At 39.8% G+C, this 23212-nt stretch overlaps 1 protein-coding gene across 3 annotated transcripts; it reads right to left on the bottom strand.

The window, feature by feature from the left end:
• Positions 1-5643: 5643 nt before the first annotated feature.
• On the bottom strand, positions 5644-22887 carry C8H18orf63 (chromosome 8 C18orf63 homolog). Of its 3 annotated transcripts, XM_028737463.2 has the most exons (15): positions 22716-22887; positions 20067-20238; positions 19457-19535; positions 18040-18096; positions 16212-16323; positions 15000-15041; positions 13428-13504; positions 12914-13023; positions 12198-12294; positions 12026-12102; positions 10270-10453; positions 8550-9587; positions 7852-7971; positions 7235-7329; positions 5644-5794 (listed from the first exon to the last, which is right to left on the bottom strand). In XM_028737463.2, exons 2-14 carry the CDS (start codon positions 20198-20200, stop codon positions 7270-7272), a joined length of 2187 nt encoding a protein of 728 aa, XP_028593296.2. In that variant the 5' UTR covers positions 20201-20238; positions 22716-22887; the 3' UTR covers positions 5644-5794; positions 7235-7269. The 3 variants fall into 3 exon arrangements, with proteins under 3 accessions (XP_028593296.2, XP_028593294.2, XP_028593299.2); XM_028737461.2 differs by lacking the exon at positions 22716-22887 and having other exon boundaries at positions 20067-20349; XM_028737466.2 differs by lacking the exon at positions 22716-22887 and having other exon boundaries at positions 8568-9587; positions 20067-20349.
• Between the last annotated feature and the right edge of the window lie 325 nt (positions 22888-23212).

Here is a 23212-nt window from a genome sequence, read left to right as displayed (position 1 = left end):
GATGTAAGATCTGCTTTTTTCAGATAGGGCCACAACCCAAGCGGGAAACAGACAGTCATACACCTCCATAGATAACACTGAATCCAGAAGAAGACTCCCAGACTCTATGCGTAGCTTTTTAGGCAAACCTCTACCCCGTTCAAAACCACTTGCAAACTTCATACATCATATATTGTGTAATGCACCACAACACTTACTTTCACTGAGCCACCAAGTTGGGGGAGCCTTTTTTAATTAAGAAAATAAACAATATTAATAATTCATACATAGTTATTATATAAATATTTCATCCTTTCTGTATGCAATAACAAAATAATGACTAATGTGCTTTCCCCTTCCCCAACAACTCTAAAGTGGCAGGGGGAAAGAGGATGAGACACCCCCCCCCAACACACACATATTATTAAAAAGGAAGCTGTGCTGAGAACCCACTTCTCTAATATGTGGCATTAAGCATTCCCAACGGCTCTAAATGAGAGGAGCTTTGTTTCATCTTTCCCATGGGCAACATTCAGAGCACTGTAATATGTTAACAATCGTGCATCTTAAAAAGGCACTGGTTGTTCAGAGACTCCCTTATAGAACTGTGATGTTAAAATTTTGCCTTGGATGATCTAGTTGGATGGGCCAAAGGTCAGCTGTGTGTTTTGTTTTGTTTTAATGTTGCTGGTCTTAAAACTTAATGATGTATATTCCTAATGTCAACTTATTTCTGTTAGAATGATTAAGCACCAGCAAGGAGAACCTTACACGGTTTGGAAGGGGAGCATTATGGGGTATAATGTTTAAGCATGAGGAAAGAGGCCACTGTCACCTTGAGAGCAGAACAGGTCTGTTTCACAAAAGTGTACATATCTTTCTTTCTTTTTTGCATTCCACTAACACTATACTACTATACTTGCTGGAAAATATTTCAACTGTGTTTTCCCTGGACACACCCTGGACTGGTGTGGTTCCTGTTGTAAAATGTCATTTTGAGATGAGAAACATGTCACCATTAACTGTTTTGTTTAGATTATATTTAAGTTTAGATAAAGCAGGGCATTAAATTTTAGTCCTACACTTTTCTGCTCCCCTTTTGCTATTCTGTTTTGACCTTCAGTGTCCTTACAACAGCACAGTCACTCTTGTTCCCAGCTTTTGTGTGAATTTTTGCCACAGTCTTGTTGAGATTCCTTTTCTCTGACAGTAGCTGCATAGCTTTCCAATATTCCATGACAGACTCCTTCCCACCAACAGCTAGAATATTCATGAGAATTCCACAGAAGTCATTCAATGTTGGGCCTCACAAGTAATAGGAGATAATCAAACCACTTTGTAAATTAATATGTAGGATGTGTCTGCAGAATTTATATAAATATATGCAAATGTCTTTGTTAAACTGCATTTCAGTGCAAACAAATTTGCCTTTCTGTTACTCAGAATGAAATAGGATTTACTTTAGAATTTCTTTGAGCAGTGTGAGACTGACGTTACTGATCATTGTAATAGTATCTACACTAGGTACTCAGACCTGTTCAGTTGCTAAAGCTTCTTTCAAGACATGAGGAATTTAGGAGTTGTTACACCTGAAGTTATCGACATTTTCTCAAAGTTACAATTTTGGTCCATTGATTAAAGCTAAGCCCACTTATGTTACCACAGCGAACATTTCTATGCCTTAAAAATACATGGTAGCATCTTCAGATGATAACCCTGCCTGCTGATTCAATGAGTTAAATGTCTATGTGTGTTATACCACACTTCAACAGAGCAAGGGAGATTGGAAGGGTACACCATTTCATGACCCTGCAAGTCCAGAGCATCTGTAATTTTAAGAGCTTAGATATAAGAAGGAATCTGGACATCCTTTGCTTGTTCAAGTCCTGTATCAGGCAGTTGGCTGTTCAAGACTTAGGAGAAATAAAAAACTTAGATGGGGCTAGGGCAGTGAGTATTCTGATAGATCAGTCACTGGAAGAGCCCTGTGTAACACACACAAACACGAGAGAGAGAGAGAGAGAGAGAGAGAGAGAGAGAGAGAGAGAGAAAGAAACATCCTAAATTATACCTATAAGGTTTTCCAGGACACGATAAGCTTTGTAATCATGGCATATTAAAAAGATCAGCACAATCAGCTCTCTAATAGAGGTACCCAAACATAGGAGAAGGTAAGAGCAAAATCATTTCCCAAGCTTTCCTAGTTACAGATGGTAGATGATAGTCTTTGTTGCCATGTTGAGAATCTTCACATAGATGTTGTGGATTAGGGAATGAAAATGTTGCCTTGTTAAAAAGACTTATGGGAAATAACACCCCTCCCCAGGTTTAATGTCATTGCTAATGACAAGAGGGAAAGATTGGGGTGTAATTATATATTGGTTAATCATCTTGAGTGCAGTTAGTGAATACCCCAAATCAACAATGCTTTTGGAATTTTTCTTTTTTTAGATAGAGTTTTGAAATAATGCTACTGTTAGGTCTGCAGCTCTAGGATTAATGGAGACAAATGTGTTTCATTTGGCATAGCTTGGAGAGATGCCCACATGTAATGAGCCACACATTTCCCATTATTGCAATGCATTGACTTGCATTTTTTAAAAACAAACCTGTAGACTCTGAAGTTTATTGCTCCTCTTTCTTATTTTAAAACCCCTTGGAGGCTGACTATCTCATTAGTCCTATAAACCCAAAATTCAATCAGATGAAGTTTAATCGATAGGGCAAAACAAGGTGTGTATCTGGCAGAAAGGACAACACGTGTCCTCAAGCAGCTCTGTGGCTTAATAAAAAGAAAAGTCAAATGTTGCCATTAGCCTACATTAAGCTTCCCCTACCGAATAACTTGCATATTTGGATATGAATTATAGCTTCCAGGAAATACCTTTTTACAAAGACTAGTGCAGAATTGCTAAATGAGAAAGGTCAGTTTGTTCAAGTGGCATGACTTTAAATTTCTGGTTGATTATCTATAGTGGAGCAGATTAACAACTGCATTGGAGTTACAAAGTTTTACTCTAATTCCTTGGTATAAATCTGTTTTTTGTAGGTCAGCCTTCCCCAATTTGATGCTCTCCAGATATTTTGGACTACAACTCCCAACAGTCCCAGGCATGGCTAATGGTTGAAGGAGTTGTAACTAAAACATCTGAAGGACACCAGGTTGGGGAAATCTGAAATAGGTTATTCGACAAACCTGACACTTAGGAAGATGAACTCCTGATGATGATGATACAACTAAATCCAGGAGAAAGCTTGCCACTGACAATATTATTACAGAGCAGGCCTCAGCCCTGAAAAGTTTACAGTTCAGATAGACCAAGAAGTTTGACGTTATGTGTGAAACGAGACAGGGAGAAGAAATCACAGATGAGATTCATATCTCTATCATTCTGCGTGAATGCTATTGACTGTCAGTTGAGTATTTGTAACATAAAATGGTTGCTTCAGTTGCATAGACTCCACAGGTTGTATCCAATTAAGTTCTACACTGAGTAGACCTATTGAAATAAATGGACCTTATTAATGGACATGATGAACTTTCAGTGGGTCTGCTTTGAGGATGACTAGTGTTGGATACAATCTAGCAAGTCTATTCCATCAGCCCACTGAGGACTGCCTTGCTAATAGAAGTACAGAATGTACCCAGCAAAACATTGGTACTTCTGTAAGAAAACCCTGCTCACACAATGCACTTCAGTACATCTACAGGTGGGTAACATGCAATTTAAAGTTGTTTTTTCCTCACTTTGTTGCCCACATATTGGGGGAAATCTGAACTAAATGAGGGCATTGTGCGGACAATGTGAAAAACACGCATGCAGATGATGCCTCATATACACTTTAAACTGTCGTGTGTGCACAGCCTCAATACCAGTAGTTGGGGAACAATGGTGGGAGGGAACTATTGTCTTAATGTTTAGTTTCTAGCCCTATAGACATCTGGTTGACCACTCTGGGAAAGAAGACAATATAGGCCTGTGGCTTGATCCTGCACAGCTCTCTTATACTGATCATTTATGAAACTATGGACCCATAGGTATTGTGTGTTTACTTGGAAGCCCCACTGCATTCAATGTGGGTAAGGGTTGAACTATATTAAAGGCATGCTTGAATCCCATGCTTGAGAGTCCCCACAGTATTTTCTTTACAAAAAAAAAAAAAAAGAGCAGTTGCCCTGCCCCCTTATCTGACTGCAACCACAATATAGTAGGGGGTGGGAGTTCATATTTTCCCCTTGCTATTTTCCTACTGAAACTCATATCCAAGGCTACCGTTTGTGCTTGCAGCCACTTGGGAGGCAAATAGCAGCATGTGAGACAGTTCAGTAGAAAAATGGATTGGGGGTAAGGGTCAATACCCATGCAAACTAGACCAGATTGAGGTGCCCATAGCTACTTTTTAAAAATACAGACATAGATGTGGAGATCCTAAACCTAAGATTCTAACACAGATTAACATGTAGCTTGATGCTTTTTAGCAGGTAAGGATGGCACTACTAATCATGTCTGCATCCTGTCTCATATTAATATTCTTGTATGATTCAATTGAGTTCTTTACATTAATGTTTTTAAATAGTGGGTCAGATTTTGTTAAAACATTCAGTGTGCTTTTTGGTTATATTACAGCCAAATCAGAAGTTGTGCCAACTTCTGATTTATTAAGGCATTGTGCCACCTTCCTTTTGCCCACTAAATTGAAAGTTCACAAGACAGGGTTCCAATCCTTTTAAAACAGAAGACAATTGTTTAATTAGTGGAATATTCAGTACTTAATTACAGTAGACAATTAAAGCCAATTAAATTTTGGCAGCCTCTTCACATAAGCGTAAATGGGTCTTTCTGTGATAGATTATGACATGGGAACCCAAGATACAAAATGAAAATACTTCATACATCAGCACTTTGTAATTTGGCAGCGAAGTATGACCCCAAAGTTACTAGCCATTGTGAACTGTTTGCCTTAAAACAATGTTTTACTCTTTTCACATATTCTATTTTTTAAAAAAGTATAGCATATGCATGTATATAGCTATACTTGGAATGAACTTTGGCTGGAATGAAGATTAAGTTGTTCAATAAGTTAAATGCTTCAAATCAGGCTAAGAACTCTGACTGAATTAACAAATGAAGGATCACCACTTGGTGATGAGAAGGACTCCAGGAGACATTTCAGTCCGTCTATAAACATTTGATTCCATAAGCAGCAGGTGGCAGCACAGAGCCCCTACTCTCTTTCAGTCAGTATCACCCGTCTGTAACTACAGTACAGACAGAAATATACAGTACAGAAATATATACAGTACTGGGCTTCCACTCACACAGGAGAGCTTTTCAAACCCCCTGAAATGTCATCTCCTCTTAAGGTTGGGGGTCCAAAGCAGTATTCTGAGAGGTGTGAGACACTGCCACCTCCCCATATGCATTCAGATACATAGTGGAGTTTGAATCCTGACCATTTATAACAACGATGAAAGCTGTCTTTTAAATTTATTTATTTAATGAGAATGAGCCTTAATATGCAATGTTACACTGGCTCTGTGTAATTAAAAGCAACGTATACATGAGAAAATGCATTTATACAATCAAAATTAGACACATATGGGACTTACATGTGATACAAAAGGAAAGAATATCACAATGCAGACAACTTTTTTTTTAAAAAAACAACAACACTTTTTCAGATGAAACAAACCTTATTAATGGAAGTTTTAAAACAGGTAAAAATCAACTAGGTTGACTATTCCACATCTTCTGAACAAAGTCTTTTGCAATTTGATTTTTTTTTATACAATCACATGGCCTTGCTTTCACAGCTGTGGAAAAATAAAATACATAATATAACTATGTTGTCATGCTCTTTGCAATTTAGAACTATCATAAAGATATGGTGGCAAAGAGAAAAAAATCTTCAAAAGTTGAGTAAAACAATCAAAATAACAACTAATTAGGCAGTGCCAAGAATGTTTTGTGTGTTTTGTACTACCCCTAAGCCAACACTATTTCTAAACATATTCTCACATAGCCATACAATGCTTCACATTGCATAATACATACACAAAAACTGCAGCTTACAAAAAGCAAAGAGAGTTTAGGAGTTAAAGCACAGGTAACCCAATTCCAATATAGCTCATGAGCCTCTGAGGGTGAGAGGGCTCATCTGCACCATACTCTAGCCCTCTGGTTTGGTTGCTGTTCCCACATATTGTGGGATAACCAGCCTCACATAAATCTAATTAAAACATGAAGTGATTAATGCCATAGAGTAAGCTCTCCTGTCAGGTTTAGCTAGGCCACTCCTCCTTACATTGGGAGGAGGGTAATCAAAACTTTTGTTCCCCTTCAGTCTACCTGAGAAGCTCAAATTGTGAAGAGGTGTTGAGCTGGTTGCTGCAACTCAGACTACATGGCTCTTACAAACCATTTTTGTGTTCCTATGCCAATAATTTCACCACTGTAACTAATGCAAGTTTTACTGCCTTTGTTTTCTGGCTGATGCATGGAAATGCACATAAAACTGATTTTTAGAGAATTTGTAAGTAAACCATTTTTAAACTTACTGAACGTGGGGTCTTTTTCTAAGCTAGAGGAAGATGGGAACTTTGGAAGGAACTCAGAAAGTCATATTTGAAAGGTCTAATAGCTTATATTTCCATGTTTTACTTTGCTGCATATTTTGTGATTTTAAACTTCTGCTGGGGTTCTCTCACCAAAGAATAGTTGCCCCAACCGTGGATCTTGACACCCAGGAATTCTCCTTTTGTATATCTATATTTTCCTTATAACGAACACATATTGTTTTACAAGGACCACACATGTGTCTACTTTTGTTTTGCATTTTGTGTAACATTGCCATTTTGAATATCCTGCCCATGGCTTTGTGTAAGCAACCCAGATCCCTCCCTGCCTCCCACCCCGAACCTCTGACCATGAACTTTCCAGTGGAAAGAAGGTAAATTCATGGGCTGCACAGGGGGCTTTTTTGTATTTCTGGGCTTTTGTCATATTAGATTTATTTGCACATCTGCGTAGAGATGGGTCTTTGCACTCTAACAAAAGAAAAGTACTAGAAATGCTTGAAAACAAGGAAATACAATTCTTGGTTTGTGGTAAGAAGTGCAAAATAGCTGAGAAGCACCATATAAAGTAGAAATCTAGTAGCAAATAAAAAAACCTTATGTGATATTTATTTCATCAATACCTATGATCATTGGAAGGGTTATAATAAAAGAAAGTACAATTTAGTGCTTACATACCAGTTTTTTCTTTCTTTCATCTCTAAATACTTATTCTAGTTTGATAGGTTACTGGTTCTTAGTTTCTTTGGCTTTGAGTAACTCACTTGTTTTTCCTGCCAACATGTTAAAGCATTAAAGCAAATTACATTTACAATTAAGAAAATCAAAATACTTTGAACTGAGTTGCATTCAGCCAAGAGCTACCCTAACAAATGTCATTCCTACCTATTACATATTTTTATGCTGAAATGTTGAAGTAATGAGCATACTACATGTGACTTGCAAAATATCTAAGATATCATTCTAAACGTTTTGATTAACTTAAAATCAAAACCAGCCACATTGTTTTAGGCCATGGAATTGAAAGGTTTTACTATAAACAAGCAAATATTTCAGTCAAAATTACCACGTAAAGGAGAATCAGAATATGGGACTGGGAAGTATGAATGATAGTCTAGAATAAATTAATTTGCTAAAAAACAAAACAAAACACAAAAACCTCCTATAAACATTTCTGAATAAGACCTTGTTTTTAATGTGGTGCTTTCCATTATCTGTTTTATGTATGAGTCAATATGGCAAATTTCCCTCTCCTTGTTCTTGCACTAAAATGCCTATAAATGCTATTACTAAACCTTTAACTGCTGTCTTTTTCCACTTCTGTTTGATGCAGATGCCAAGTGTGTTTCCATCTTTGACAAAATCTGAATTGAGTTTGTATCTTTGCAATGGGATGACTTGTTTGTCTTAGGTATCTTAAAAAAAACAAAAACATTATTCCGCCATTAATTTACAATCATACATGGTTACAAATGTCCTTGGAAATGGAACTTTAAAAAATACGTATAGTGTGATGTGTCTTATCATTACAGTACATTCTGTGGAAAACTTTTAATCTTTTTTACTGTTAATTTTAATTCTTTTTACTTGTTTTTAACTGCTCTTATCATATTTCTTGTAAACCACTCCAAGTTTTACTACAAAGTGGTGTATATAAATTTTGTTAAAATAAATAAAAGGAATGAGAAGAAAACTGGAAAGAAAGCAGTTTACATGTTCAGTGCTAGCCCTGAGTATAAAAAGGTTTTGAATTTTACAGAACTCCACTAAAAGTCTGATCATGCCATTTAATATACATGCACGTTTTGTAATACATTTAATTCTCTTTTAAGAGAAGGTATTTGTAAGAAACTGCTGGCTAAGCAGGGGTGGCACAATCAATACCTAAGACATATACCTGAAATTTGACACAAAATAACCCCCCTTCTTTCTATGCTGTCTTTGTATGAATCAGCAGGATGAGGAAACTCCTATGCTGAAATGGATTAAATACCTTTATTACTTGGTATACCTGTAGGCAGTTGCCCTGCAGATGATGACTAGAAGTCTTAATGGTATCTTGCTGGGATATTCCTAGTGATTCTTTGTGATCTCCTTGTTTGGCCCTACTGTGTACTGAGCTGCATAAACTGTAAGCATTCATTTTCTCTTCTTCAGCTGAGCTTTGTATTTGATTGTGAAATATTCTGGGATTTCCCTCATCCACATCTGAGTGAGACATGCAGGGATGGGATTTCTTTGACTCGGTGGTCAAGGTATTCTGGCTTGTTCTGAAATTTGAAGGTGTATTCAGATGCTGGTGGACAACTGATACATGATGCACTGCAAGGTCACTAGGTGATTTCAAAGAGGAATTTAGTCTTATGGATTTGAATTTACTTGAATCCCTGTCTAAAACTCCTCCATTAGCTAAAGCATAATTTGCCAAGTGTCCATAATTCTCATTTTTCTCTTTTAATGCAAGTTTACTAGACTTAACATTGGCTTTTCCAGTCTGTATCCGAAGAGCACTTCCGTTTGTAATATTTTTTAATGATGCATCACGTAACAATTTGTTAACTTGATCTGTACTAGGCTTGAATACAGCCAATTTAGCAGCTGTGTTCATTACTTTAGAAGCATTCTGCCTTTTCTTTTCATGGGTGGCCTTTGTGGTCTGCTTATCCATCTGCAACAGCTTTCCTTTAAAGATGGGTATGATTCTGGTAGAATAATTTCTTAAAGTATTATTTGACGTTTTAAAAGATACTTTTGAGTTTAGCATTCCTGCAGATTCTTCTGAAGTTTTTTCTTGTTTCCTACTATACACTTTTCTCCCTGGCGCCTCAATGTTCTTGTCTTCTGCTAGTAAACTGAGATTAGTAAAAATATCTGTTTTCGGTTGGTTGGCTTTAAGCTCCATCTTGTGGCTATTTTCTATAGCACATGCTGAAGAACTGAGCATGCCTTTTTTTGGAATTACCGGTACTTGAGTCAAAGTTACCTTGCAGTTCCTTTTTCCAGTGAGATTGGCTGGTTTGGAGCTAACTTTCTAAAAACCGAGAAACCACAGAGTAATTTGAAATACTTTATGTACCATTAACAGGTTTTGTATACAACAATTTTTGTGGAAAATCTGAATTACTTGGGACGGGAAGTGCAGGCTGCTACTTGAATGAGAACATCATGCGGATGAAGTAAAAAAACAAGCAAGCATGCAAGGCATCAAAACAAATAAACTACATAGTTTAAGACTGCTGGGTGCCCTGTCATGTTGGGGGAGGGTGCCATATAAATAGCACAATGATTAGTTTCTGAAGTTATTACTAGTTTCTGAAGTTCTTACTAGTTTTCCCACAAATCAGTGGAAAACTGCTCATAATAATCAGAGATCCTAACTAGGAAGACCTGGAATCATTTTAGGCACATAACTATTTGCAGTTATCATGCCAGCAACAAGAGCAACCATCACATCTCTGGTTGTCACAGTAAAAATTATGTGGGCTGCTTTGGTTTCCACGTGACTGCTGTGTCTGCTTTAGTTCTTCACCCTCTTACTTCAGCCACTTCATATATTATCCCACTGTTATAAGAGCAGAAAGAGGTGGCTTCTATGTGCCACAATGGCAAAAACCAAAGTACAGTAGCTGTCTTCCAAAGTTTCTAAAACTATTCCCAAGATCCATTAACAATACATCCAGGAATTTCAACAGGAATATTTAAATAGCCTTTACCTGTACAGATGATTGGGTAAGATCTTTGGTGGCATATAATGCTTTACTTATCATTTTAACAGGAAGCCCACAAATGTGTGGAATGACAGTCTTCAGATCAGCAGCAAAAGCACTTAGAACACCTTCTAAATCTACTCTAGGAAAGTACTGCACTGGCTGACTTCGTATGCAACTGAAAGGATATCTGAGTTGGTGTTAAGGACTGAAAGAAATTGTTTGAGAAATATACATAGAGAAGTTGTTGCTTCATTCCTTGTGCAATGTGTATGATAAAGACAGGGGGTACAATCTCCTGCACAAGGTCTACTGAAATGAATGGAAGCAGCACACAAGTGCCCCTTTCCAGCTCCTGTTTATTGCAACAAGGCTTTCACTGGGAAATTTTCCTTGATTAAGGCCATGCTATATCTGCACCTTGGGGACGCGGGTGGTGCTGTGGGTAAAAGCCTCAGCGCCTAGGGCTTGCCGATCGAAAGGTCGGCAGTTTGAATCCCCATGGCGGGGTGCGCTCCCGTTGCTCGGTCCCAGCGCCTGCCAACCTAGCAGTTCGAAAGCACTCCCGGGTGCAAGTAGATAAATAGGGACCGCTTACTAGCGGGAAGGTAAACGGCGTTTCCGTGTGCGGCTCTGGCTCGCCAGAGCAGCGATGACTCGCTGGCCACGTGACCTGGAAGTGTCTCCGGACAGTGCTGGCTCCCGGCCTTTTGAGTGAGATGGGCGCACAACCCTAGAGTCTGTCAAGACTGGCCCGTACGGGCAGGGGTACCTTTACCTTTACCTATATCTGCACCTTAGCAAGAATTGTGAAGAATGGGATCATTTGGCAGTTAGCACCACTGGCGCTGAAAAGTGTGTGCAGACTGCAAAAGGGCAAACACATAACTGTTGACAATGACCATTTAAACTTCCATAACAATTGATGTAATTGATGCATCTGTGGTAGCAACTGATGCATCTGTGCTGATTCAACTTAAAACTGAAATGGAGCACAAATAAAGTGAAGACAATTTGAATCAAGATTTAACAAAACAAAATAAGTTATGTTCATATGTATTTCAGTTATCTAAAGAATAGTGGTTCTAGTTCATGCAGTGCTCTGCAGCTGCTGCGATTCTACATAGAACATTACAGTGCAGCATAAAGAATTCTGTTTCTGAAAAACCCACCCTTTACTTACTTTAAAAAATAAATTTTGGGCCATTATGCTTTTTTCAAGCATGTTTTTACAACTATATAGATTCTGCCTGCTGAAATATCAGAAGCTGGGTAAAATGTTCTAATAGTCGGGATAATACTTCAATGTCCTTCATACCTCCTTCTCCCTCCCAATGAAGATAAAAATCAGGATAAATGATTCAAAACAAGAAAAATATATATCTAAATTTGTACAGAATTTAGGTCACAGGATTTAGCTTTTTGGTGTAGAATTTTGATTGTGTGTTTATGTGATCATTTAAAAAATGATTTATAACTCAAAGAAGATGAAATTATGTGTATTCAGAGTGGTGATAACTATTATTTGCACTTAACAAATGCTGAATGGGAAATAGCCTTTTATGTTCTCACTAAAATCAGAGACTTTAAAAGGGCTTAAGTTATGTCATTTTCATTTACTATGGAACTACTTGATAATTTTAACTACTGAGCTTGATTATTTTATGAAACTTTGTGTATAGCAGGTTTGGCCCATAATCTTAGGTAGGTGCCAAAAAAGAGAAACAAATTAATACATAAATATAAAGTTTATAAAAGATATGTGAAGAGTTGCTCCCCTATCAGTTTGAAGTAAACGTTGCAATAAATCCCAGGATCCTCCGGAAGAATATAGCCATACTGAAGAAAATATATATACATAAATACAAGGAGGTTAAGAACTTGCTATATAAAATAGTCAACATTGAACAAATTATGTATTTGCATTCACTTACCAGATTTTCCCAGTGCAGCTGCAAATCACTATATGACTGGAATGGAGTATCGGGTGGAATTATGTGGCTAATGCTTATGATCTGACCCATTTTCATGCTGTGCAGAAGTAAGGAAAGAAAACTAAAAAATAATAATTCCATGCCATATAATGAGATAGAAAACATAGTTACTTTCATGACACATATGAATTGTGCTGGATGATCCTACAGTCCACCCACACCAGTGAGTGATTTACAGCATTGTAACTTAACTTGGCTAGTGAAACAATTTGCCTGTTTTACAGGAAGTAGATCAGAAACTGAACTGTCACTCTTTGTTTATAATTTAACAGTAAAATTTTATCTGCTACAAAGCTGTGACATTTTCGACAGTCTCTCATACAGAAAAAGCTGGTAACGCAAATTTATCTGCAGATATCACTTACAGTTTGATACAGGGAAAACAGATAGAATAAATTTTCCTATGGAAATGTGTAAAGATTAAAAATAGTATGCAATAAAAATAAAAATATAGACTTTGAAAAATTCCTTTTTTAAAAAAATAATGAATATGCCAATTGAATTTGTATGAACACTTATGAAAAGTCGACATTGGTCATGAAATGTTTTTTCTCCTTGAGTAATCAATTTCCAAACTAGTCATAATTACTAATACAAATTGCAGGAGATGTGTTGTTCATCTCATTAGCATTTCTTGTTGAAATATAAAAACATACCTTGGCAAAACATAGCACCAGTTACTTAAAATAGAGTATTTTTGAATGATAGCATTATTATCACTGTCAAATTTCTTTAAGATGTTTGCTGAAATATTAAATTCTTCAAGCTGAGAATAGAAAAAAAATCAATAAAGTAATTTTTCAAAGTATCTGCAAACATATACGGCAAGTAAGTATTATGCATTAAAATAATTAAGGTACCATAAAAACCTATACGGCATTCATCTACTTATTATGAAATCAAAACTTCATGAGTACATTGGCTTATAACCAACACAGCACTAAGCAACAATCTCACCAGTACAAATATTTCTCTTTGCAGAATGGGACTCCCCATCCTGCACACTCACTAAATCTGTTCTGCAGATTCCCCAACCCTCTGGAGCAGATTTGGAGAAGGTGTAGGGTAAGGAAGGGGAAAGTGCCATGAATAATAAATAAACCCCCAATAGGATGCAGACTTGCAGGCCTAGTTAAAATGCAAGTAGAAAACATTGATTTACTCCTGTACCTCAGGTGGTGGCAGACGTACTGTGAAAACTTCGACACTAATGCAGAGCTGAGTCTCTGATACATTGATGTCCATAACTAAAATAAAATTTGTAATATTCAGATAATTATGTCTTTTCACCACATGTACATATAGGCAAGGGGACGTGGGTGGGGCTGTGGGTTAAACCACAGAGCCTACGACTTGCTGATCAGAAGGTCGGCGGCTTAGTCATGCTGGCCACATGACCCAGAAGCTGTACGCCAGCTCCCTTGGCCAATAAAGCGAGATGAGCGCCGCAACCCCAGAGTCGGCCACGACTGGACCAAATGGTCAGGGGTCCCTTTACCTTTACATATAGGCAAAACCATTGTGCTTAATTTTAAACAAAGTTTCCAACCAACAATGTACACTATAGGAAACTGGCAAATCCAAGAGCTTAAGCACACAGAAAATAGCCATCCCGCCTTCTCTGTGTAGCCCTAGCACTTTTCCTGGCAAAAGGGTTGTTTGCAACAGCTACAAGGGAATTTGAGTTATAAGGGAATTTGAACCCTTGCTTGAGGAAAACCATAGTGCTTATGGTTCCAGACATGAATTGTTGATCTCCTAAAGGTGACAGAATTAGTAGCAGTGGAGGAGCACTCTAGGTTTTTTCTGGTAGTGTACTTGTGCCTTGTGTTGGGGAGTGACATAATATAGGCATTCCTATCATCACTGCAAGGGACGCGGGTGGCGCTGTGGGTAAAAGCCTCAGCGCCTAGGGCTTGCTGATCGAAAGGTCGGCGGTTCGAATCCCCGCGGCGGGGTGCGCTCCCGTTGCTCGGTCCCAGCGCCTGCCAACCTAGCAGTTCGAAAGCACCCCCGGGTGCAAGTAGATAAATAGGGACCGCTTACTGGCGGGAAGGTAAACGGCGTTTCCGTGTGCTGCGCTGGCTCGCCAGATGCAGCATTGTCACGCTGGCCACGTGACCCGGAAGTGTCTCCGGACAGCGCTGGCCCTCGGCCTCTTAAGTGAGATGGGCGCACAACCCTAGAGTCTGTCAAGACTGGCCCGTACGGACAGGGGTACCTTTACCTTTATCATCACTGCATGTTGACAACTGCCCTTCATGCACACGTTATGTGCGGTCAAGTATATGCATAATCTGCCTTCATGATGACTGATGTACCAGGCTTTTGAAGATACATGATAGGATTCATCTAATAAAACCCATCAGCAAGGCCTTCAGTGTGCCCAATGGGGCTTTCTCCCCTCCTCGGCCCTTCAAAATTGGCTTGGGGTGTTGTGTCGAGAGAACCCCCGGTGTGTGGTGGGAGAGGAGAGGGATTGTTCCATCTGGCAAGCTGATATGCTTGTGCAGTGTGAACATTTGTAACAGCCTGACATAGCATTCCACCAAAAGATATCTTCATCAGATTCCAACAAAGCAAACATAGTAGAGGTTCAGCTGGTGATCCTCTGTACCTGCATTTGATGCACAAATGATTCCATTATTTTTCAACCACACTGACATGAGTACACATATCACCAAAATAATTTCAGGTCCTGAGAGGGCAACATATATTTTCTTCAATCAATATTGTACTTACCAACTGCATTTTGCTTTCCCCTTTGTGACAGAAAATCTTTCCCTTAACAAATGGAATTGGTACATATTATAAAACAAATATGCCTGCTGCCTTTATAAAGCCTTTACAAATCAGTATTTTGGAAAGGATCTGGTTTCTCCCGTCCAAGGCTGTCTCAAAATAGATTCCTTATGCAGTATGAAGCTTGGGTTCTCAAACATTTCACCCCCAGAGTCCACTTGAGATGACTAGAAGTTACTGAGACCCACAAGACACAGAATGGTGGTGCAGGGACAAAGCCAGAAAGAAAATGGTGCTCAATGGAAGCAGAGTTTGACATAATCCGTTGGCAATGATGGATATCATTTCCCACTGATATCTAATCCATTTTAGGAAATTCTTTGTCACAGCATTTTCCTTGTGACAAGGAGTTCCATAATTTAGCTTTCCCCAAGCTAACCACAGACACTTGATCTGGAGGTACTATGTCTCAACATCCCAATTTTAGACAGAATTTGCTGATCCAGAGTGTCTAATAAATCAGGGGTTGTCAAACCTTTTGGATCAAGGGTCACATTCTTTTATTTTCAGAGAGGGCTGAGGGCACCAGTCACAAAACCTTTTATCTCACTCTTTAATTACCTTCAGCACCTCCTCTGGTCCTTTGGGGGGTGGGAACTATCCTTACCTTTTCTCTGTCTCCTGGCCATCTTTATTTAGCATACAAGGAGTTGGTGCAGGCATTGGTTCCACCAAAAGGCTATGGCATGGCTAGGGAGTGGGGCAGGCACTGGCTAGACTGTGCAATTGAGCCCCACTGAATGAAAAACACAGTATCTCGAATGGAGTTGTGACAATTCAAACAAGCTGACAAACGTGTCTAGGCTTTTCTTACATAGGATTTTATATGGAAGTGAATATGTTTTATTTCTCAGAGTTGTGCTTTATCTTCTTTGAACCTGTAAATGCACAACTGTCATGTTAAATACCATTTGGCAGGAGTTCCGGTAGTGAACATTTGTAACAAGCAGTGTGTGGTCTGATGAAATATGAACAAAAATTCTTGTTCTAGTCATGCTATGCAGTTTAGCTCAGTGCTATTCAGTCAGTGTCCCATGGGACCTTTATTCCTTTTTCTCAACTCTCCCAAACTAGTTAGTACTGGGGAGGTGACTGCCCAGATCAGAAGGAATATGCATAGGACTGTGATTGTCAAAGGTTCAGAATAAATACCTTGTATCAAGAGATGACCAGCTTGGTTCCAATTAGGAGCAAGTTTGGCTATAAGTGTATAGGACAGGCAGGTTTGAAAGACAGCTGGAACAACTCTCTCTGGCATTGCCATCTAGTGTGATAAACCAAAAAACAATAAAAAAATACATGCTTTCTCTTTCAAAATATGCTATTCATAGAGCATACTGACACTATATGAAGTTGATTGATCCATGCAGTGAAGTACATTCCACTCTGTCTAGCCGCAGCTCTTCCTTACCAAAGGGCCAAACTAAATGGGATGACTAACAATTGCAATTGGCAGTTGTGGGATAGTTTTCTGTTTGGTAAAACAGATGGTTTGAAGGGCAGGATATAGATCAGGACCACAGCGTGCAGAGAGAAGGAATGTAACCCACTGCCTCTGCCATGGTTTTTATCTTGATTGTCTCTACCAGGGAGGGAGAAGCTGTTATTTGTGGGAGGGAAGCCTGCCATTGGCACTCTCTTAGGGCAGATAACAGCTGGGCAGGTGACCCATGGTGGGGACAAAGGGTAAAATCTTATCTCCCACAATGTTGGTTCCAATCTGAGTTGTTATCTACTAAACAAAAAAACAATCATTCAGTTCCCAGTGATGTGATTGAAATATCTAGTTTTGCCTTGGAAAGTGCCAACACAGCTTCCCAGTGTGCAGCAAATTACACAAGTTATTTTTCTTGGTTCAACATAATGTAGCAGTGTTGTATATTATTACAATTGTATAACATCTGTGCTAAAAAATGAAGTGAAAAAGTAAGCTCTGTACTGAGGTACAGTCCCTCAATAGCTACAAGTTTTCATGTTTTTTAATTTTCCTGGTTGGAGAGGAACGGTGGGAGAAACCAGCTGGGGAACCACCAAGGGAAGAAGACTCAGAGCCCAGAGAGAGGTGGTGGGACAATGATGAGTGGTCAGAGGGAGAAGACTGGGAAGGGGAGGTGTTGGAAGCTGAGGAGGTAACAGGCCTTAGTGAGCTGGGAAAGTGTGTAACAGAGAGAAGTTCTGAATCAGAGGCAGAAGCTGAAGCAGGAGGTGGAAGGAGAGAGGCCAAGAGGCAGAGATGAGTCAGGCTGGTGAAGTGTCATGGGTGTCTCCTCTTGCTGCTGCAACAAGCTCCCTTCCTTCTTGTCTCCCTGAACCAAAGGCAGGAAAAGGGTGGAAGAGCGATGATGCACAAGTCACAGTCTCCAATTGCTTGGAAAACAAACCCTGGAGAAAAGGGGACTTAGACAGCTGTAGGGAGGCAGGGACCTTCAGTATCAGCAACTGCTTCATGGAGACAAGACCTGCTGGAGAAAGGTTGCTGTGCTCACTAGGTCTGACAGTTCTGTGTCAATTGTGTTTTTACTAGTAGAGATAGCTCCAGCTTTCACCATGTGATTTACTACCGGCTCACTCCTGAAATTCGCCCTTTTTCTTTTCACTTTTCCTACTGAAAATTAGTTCTGTATTGACAGATAGAAGGTCAGGGGGCAGAAACATACAAAAACAGTTTTCTGTTGATTTATACTAATAGCAAACTCATTATCCAAGTGTGGATTCTTATACAGCCAAAACAGCAAGCTTGGGTGAACTGGTGAGGCACTGAACTGGTGATTAAAATATAATCAACTATTGTTACTACAGAGAGTCCTAGGTAAACTGCCAACAGCCACTGGACTGGGCATTATAAAGAAAAGTTTTCAAACTTTTCAGAGAGCTAGGTTTTATGGGAGGTATATACATTTAGCAAATAAACAAATCAAATAAGTATATGCAATTGCTAAACAATGTAACCAGGCTTAGAAAAAACATTTTTATTACTTACTATAGATCTGTTTTTCTCTATATAAGCTTGAAATTTTCCTGACTTATAGAAGAGTATCTAAAATAAGCAAAACAAACAAATATATCACAGATAGATACCATTTGGATACATTTAATGAAAATAATCTTACTTTTTTTGAGAAAAATGCAATTGGTCCCATATGTAGAAATGTTGAAATTTTCTCTAAATGACAAAAATCACCACAAAGAAACGATGTTATTTGGTTTGTTCATGACAGTTGTCTGTCTTTAGAATCTTTCTAAACTCTTGTATTTAAGGGAAAGAGAAAAAGGGAAGACACTATGTTTAGTCCCTTTGTGACTTCAGGATAAGACCTTTCCAGAGGGTGGCTGATAAATGCAACTCTGTCAAATGCTACAGTTGTATAACAAGCTTCTATGGACTGGAGAGTAATAGTCTAATCTTAAGATCAAGGTATCAATCACATGAATTCAGCTAATAATCTTTATCTTTGTAAGCATGTACATTTGCAGCCCTGCTAAGGAGCCTCATCACTGGCTTGTTCTCCGGTATAATATGAGATAGAAAGAATTGGGGGTTAATGTCACAGATTTACGGATTTAGGGGAGAGCTACGTTGTTCGGTCCCAGCGCCTGCCAACCTAGCAGTTCGAAAGCACTCCCGGGTGCAAGTAGATAAATAGGGACCGCTTACTAGCGGGAAGGTAAACGGCGTTTCCGTGTGCGGCTCTGGCTCGCCAGATGCAGCTTGTCACGCTGGCCACGTGACCCGGAAGTGTCTCCGGACAGCGCTGGCCCCCGGCCTCTTGAGTGAGATGGGCGCACAACCCTAGAGTCTGTCAAGACTGGCCCGTATGGGCAGGGGTACTGGTTCAGTCACTTTGGGTGCAGAGCTCGGGGTTGTTGCAACTATGATTTAGAATGAAAGGTGAGGGGGGGGTGGCTTGCTGAATTTTGGCATCACACAGAATGCTGTTGAAATTTGAGACTCCCAGGCCTGAATGTCTCCCAGTTTTTCCTCCTCATTCTTGGCCTCCAACCTAACCAACCATTGTAGCCAGAATGTTTGTTCCTCAGCCATATGATCAACATTTAAATTAAAGATGGGAGGCCTCTCATGCTTTCTGTGGTTGCCTGGAGTCCTATAAGACTTTGGGGTCTTTAGGGAAGAGCCATGTCATTCCAATTGCCAGGGCAACCAGCCTCTATACTTTTCTGCTTGTACAGCTTCACCAGTTCACTGTTGCTTGGCAACTCGGTTTCAGTTCTCCAGATCCTGGATGGGGAGTGGCAGTTTATTCCCTGGGGAAATCTTGTCCTGGCAAACCCTGACTTCATAAGCTCAGACATAAGTGTGCTCAATATCTTGTCCAGGGGATCTTGGACCATCTATACTCTGAATTTATATATAAGTTACCAGAAATATTATTACTGACCGTCATAACCACTGAAATTTGATTCAATGTTCCAGGAACAGGTGAAGAAAGCACATCTTGATGCAGATGCAAGAGTTGCCTAGGTAAAGCATTCAAAACTTGTCACTAACCTCCACGATTCCATACTACTAAATCTACAACCCAAAGTACACTGCACTCTACAATTTTTTTCTTTTAGTCAACATTCTTTAAGATGTTGCTTTACAGTCCTCTAAGTGTCCTCAGAATAACTGGCCATTAACTATGTATATTCTTTAATTCCATGTATCTTACCATAGATATTACCCATGGAAGTGAAGCACAGTTGATCAATTAGCAGAAAACAAAAATCCCAGCAAATGCAATTTCATATGTATGGATGCAATACCCGGTTCTATATGTAAATTCTACTGGCCCATTCTTAAGACCTGATGTGCCAGCAAGCACAGGTCTACGTGGTCTGAGGCTAGGCTACAATTTTTAGAGGGGGACTAAGTCAGCAACCTATATGTAAAAACATCAATGCATGCTTTCCCCCCAGCATCATCATTCCCCCTTCCGCCATGTGTCCACTATGAACTTCATTAGGATAGCAAAGGTGCAAAAAATACAATAAACAAATTTCCTTTACCTGCACATCTTCCTTTGTGCTGTTCTAATTTCTGTTGCTGCGAACTGAGAATTCAGTGTAACCTTCACGGCACATAGTTTTCGCAGCTCAGGCAGACTGATGAAAAACAAAGACTGGCAGGTAACGTCATTCATATTGCTTTGCTAGCTACAAGAACTGAGTAACCTCTGACCTATAACAAAGTGGAGGGTGGGAAATGATTATCAGAAAGGGTACATATAAATAAAGGCAAATTAATATAAGAAAGAGGGGGTAGGTGAGAAGAAGTTAGGTTTTTCAGTAGCACGTTACTGGGGGAGGATTACTGTACTGCATTATACAGGGAGCTGCCTCTGAAGACAGTATGGAAACTTATGCTGGTGCAGAATTCGCCGATCAGGTTGATCACCAGGGCAAAACGGTTTGAGCATATCACACCAATACTGGCCCGACTGCACTGGCTGCCATTTAGTTTCGGGCCCAATTCAAAGTACTAGTTTTGACTATAAAGCCTTAAATGGTTCAGGATAGCAATACCTCAAGGATCACCTCTCCCCACATGAACTGACACAGATCCTGTGATGATCATTTGAGGCCCTTCTTTGTGTGCTGCCTTTTCTGTGGTAGTTCTCTATTTGTGCAATGCTCTCAGCAGGAAGGCTCATCTGACACCTTCATTACATATCTTTAGGCACCAGGCGAAAACGTATTTCTATAACCATGCCTTTGGCTGATTAAACATTCTATGGTCTTTGAAATCTGTGTGTGTGATTGGTTTTTGTTCTCATTTTGTATTTTAATGTTTTAATCTTTGGATGGAAGGCAGTATACAAATTTAATAAATTATCATGATAAATAATAAAATAATGGCATATGGGACTTCTGACTATAGAGCATGGCACATAGTAGAACAGAAAGCAGTTTTGTGGACATCAGTAGTGGCTTCTTTATTCAGTCATATCAAACAGAGCCAGAAGCAGCACACAAGCTGCTTTTCAGCCCAACTTTTCATTCACCAAACATCATTCTGAAAACTGAATACCCAAATATATGACCAAATAACCCTCAAAATTTAAGTAATTGTATATCACTGGTATTATTTGGTTATGTATTCAAGCTGATTGTAGTGATGACCAGTAAGAAATTAGAACTTTGATTTACTGAGGGGAGTTGATTGTACAGAAAAAAGGAGCTTTGTGTAGTTTAAACTAAATTCAAATTGTTTCCTAAAAACAACTGCCTAGGTACATACTTCTACCTAAAAAACTAATGTGGGAGTGCATCAGAAGTCTGAAGGAAAGCTTTCTCTTGAGGCTGGGGTAGGGAAGACTGTTGAAAATCCTGCATCCTTATTTTACTGTTGACAGTTATGCTATTACGACATGACGACACTAGTAGTTCTACTTTTCTTGCAGTTCTTCCCTTACTTTCCCCCCTTCAGGCCTAACGTTAGCAGAAAGATGAAAAACTTGAAAAACGGGAACTAAATCATGCAACCTTTCTCTTACAGAAGTTGATTTTGGGGCAACCTGTTTATTCCTATATTACTTGTTCACAATATCCAGTGGTGGTTCTTATATGTGAATGGACAATCACAGATATTCCATAATCCTACCAATGGGCATGACCCATGGCGTGGTGACTCAAGACACAACCTTCTTGGTGGCAGCACCTTGACTGAGGAAATACAAGGGGCACCGAGGTTGTTAAGTTTCAGATGTCAACTACAAACACTTTTGCTCACTTGAGCTTTAGGGATGATTTTTTTCTTGGTTTTTAACAGCAGCTATTGTGCTGCTGTATAATGTTATGTTTAAAGCCGCGCTGCTTGTAATTATTGGGTACAGCTGGTGTGCTTATTATCACATGGTTCCCTGCCCTGTCAAGAGGAAGGGTGGCATATAAATAAAATGGTAATAATATATTCAGTGATACTCAGTTGTGTCCATTCACACATTCAGCTGCCTGTCACAAAGTGCAGAGAAACTGAGGGATTCAGGTGCGTGTGTGAAGCAGGCCCCTGTGGCTTATGGATGCCTCTTGCTGTATGTATGCCACAGTCCTGTTGCCAGTCACCATTTGCCCAGAAAGTCTAGTTTGTCTCTGATGGTCGAGCTGCGAAGAGTTTTGCAGGGCAGCCTTTGAATCTGTTCCAAAGATCTGAGCGTCCTGAGGTGGATCTCTCCTCTTACTGGGAGGGCTACCTCGAAAGACAGAGGGGAAGAGCCCCAGTGAGAAGTCGAGCATAGAATACACCTAGCAAGAAAAGCGCGGGAAACGTGAGGGGGGAAGAACGTTACACAGGCAGAGTCCCCTGGAAGCGCCCTCTGTGAGGGGAGCAATCCCGATGACAGAAAGTTGGGAGAAAATGGAGTCATGAGGGAGGAGAAGGAGAAGGAACACGATATATGAAAGGGGGGGGGGGAGTCAGTCGCCTCTTCGACTTTTCTGCTGAGAACAGAAGGAAACCGGCTCCCCGCCTCCTCTTCACAAGCTTCTCAACTTTCCCCTCGCAACTCTCCCGCGGGGTTTAGGAGGGAGATAGTGTGAGGGGGAAAATGACTAAGTACTTTGGGGGGGGGTATGCGGAACAAGCCCCGCTTCTTGCAAGGCAGCCTTGGATGTAGCGTCCAAAGTTCAGGAGAGGCGCCCGGTTCAGCAAAGGGCAACCTTTAGTCCTGGAAGCAGGCGGCGTCGGAATGAGGAACAAAGCAGCCCAGAAGCAATGCGACTTCTCATCTCCTGCAGATAACCTATGCTGTAACATTCCCGGGGCCTGCCTGCCAGGAAGCACAAGTGTTCTTCTCCTTGAAGCGAGGACCCTTTCCTTATCTCTCTCTCTCTCTCTGAAGGTCTTCGCAATCTGTTAAAAAAAAAAAAAGCATTCCTTTTTACTGAGCCTCAGATCACATACAGTGCTGGATTTTCAAAGTTCCCTGAGTTCCCTGCTGTACTGTGGTGCAATTTTGAGAGGGTTTATTTTGAACAAAGCCCTATTAGCTTATTTCTGCTAGCTCCAGGGGGTGATTTCCTTAATGACCATGGCAGGGAATCATAACAAGAATTCTTGTTTGGATCCCAGAAAACTGCACTGTGTATGTATAGAATCCTGGAATTTGTAGAGTTGGAAGGGATCGCAAGGGTCAATCTAGTTCAACCTTCCTGCA

This window comes from Podarcis muralis, chromosome 8 (genome assembly GCF_964188315.1).
Source record: "Podarcis muralis chromosome 8, rPodMur119.hap1.1, whole genome shotgun sequence".
Classification (NCBI taxonomy): Eukaryota; Metazoa; Chordata; class Lepidosauria; order Squamata; family Lacertidae; genus Podarcis; species Podarcis muralis.
This window is presented reverse-complemented; position numbering and strand designations above follow the sequence as displayed.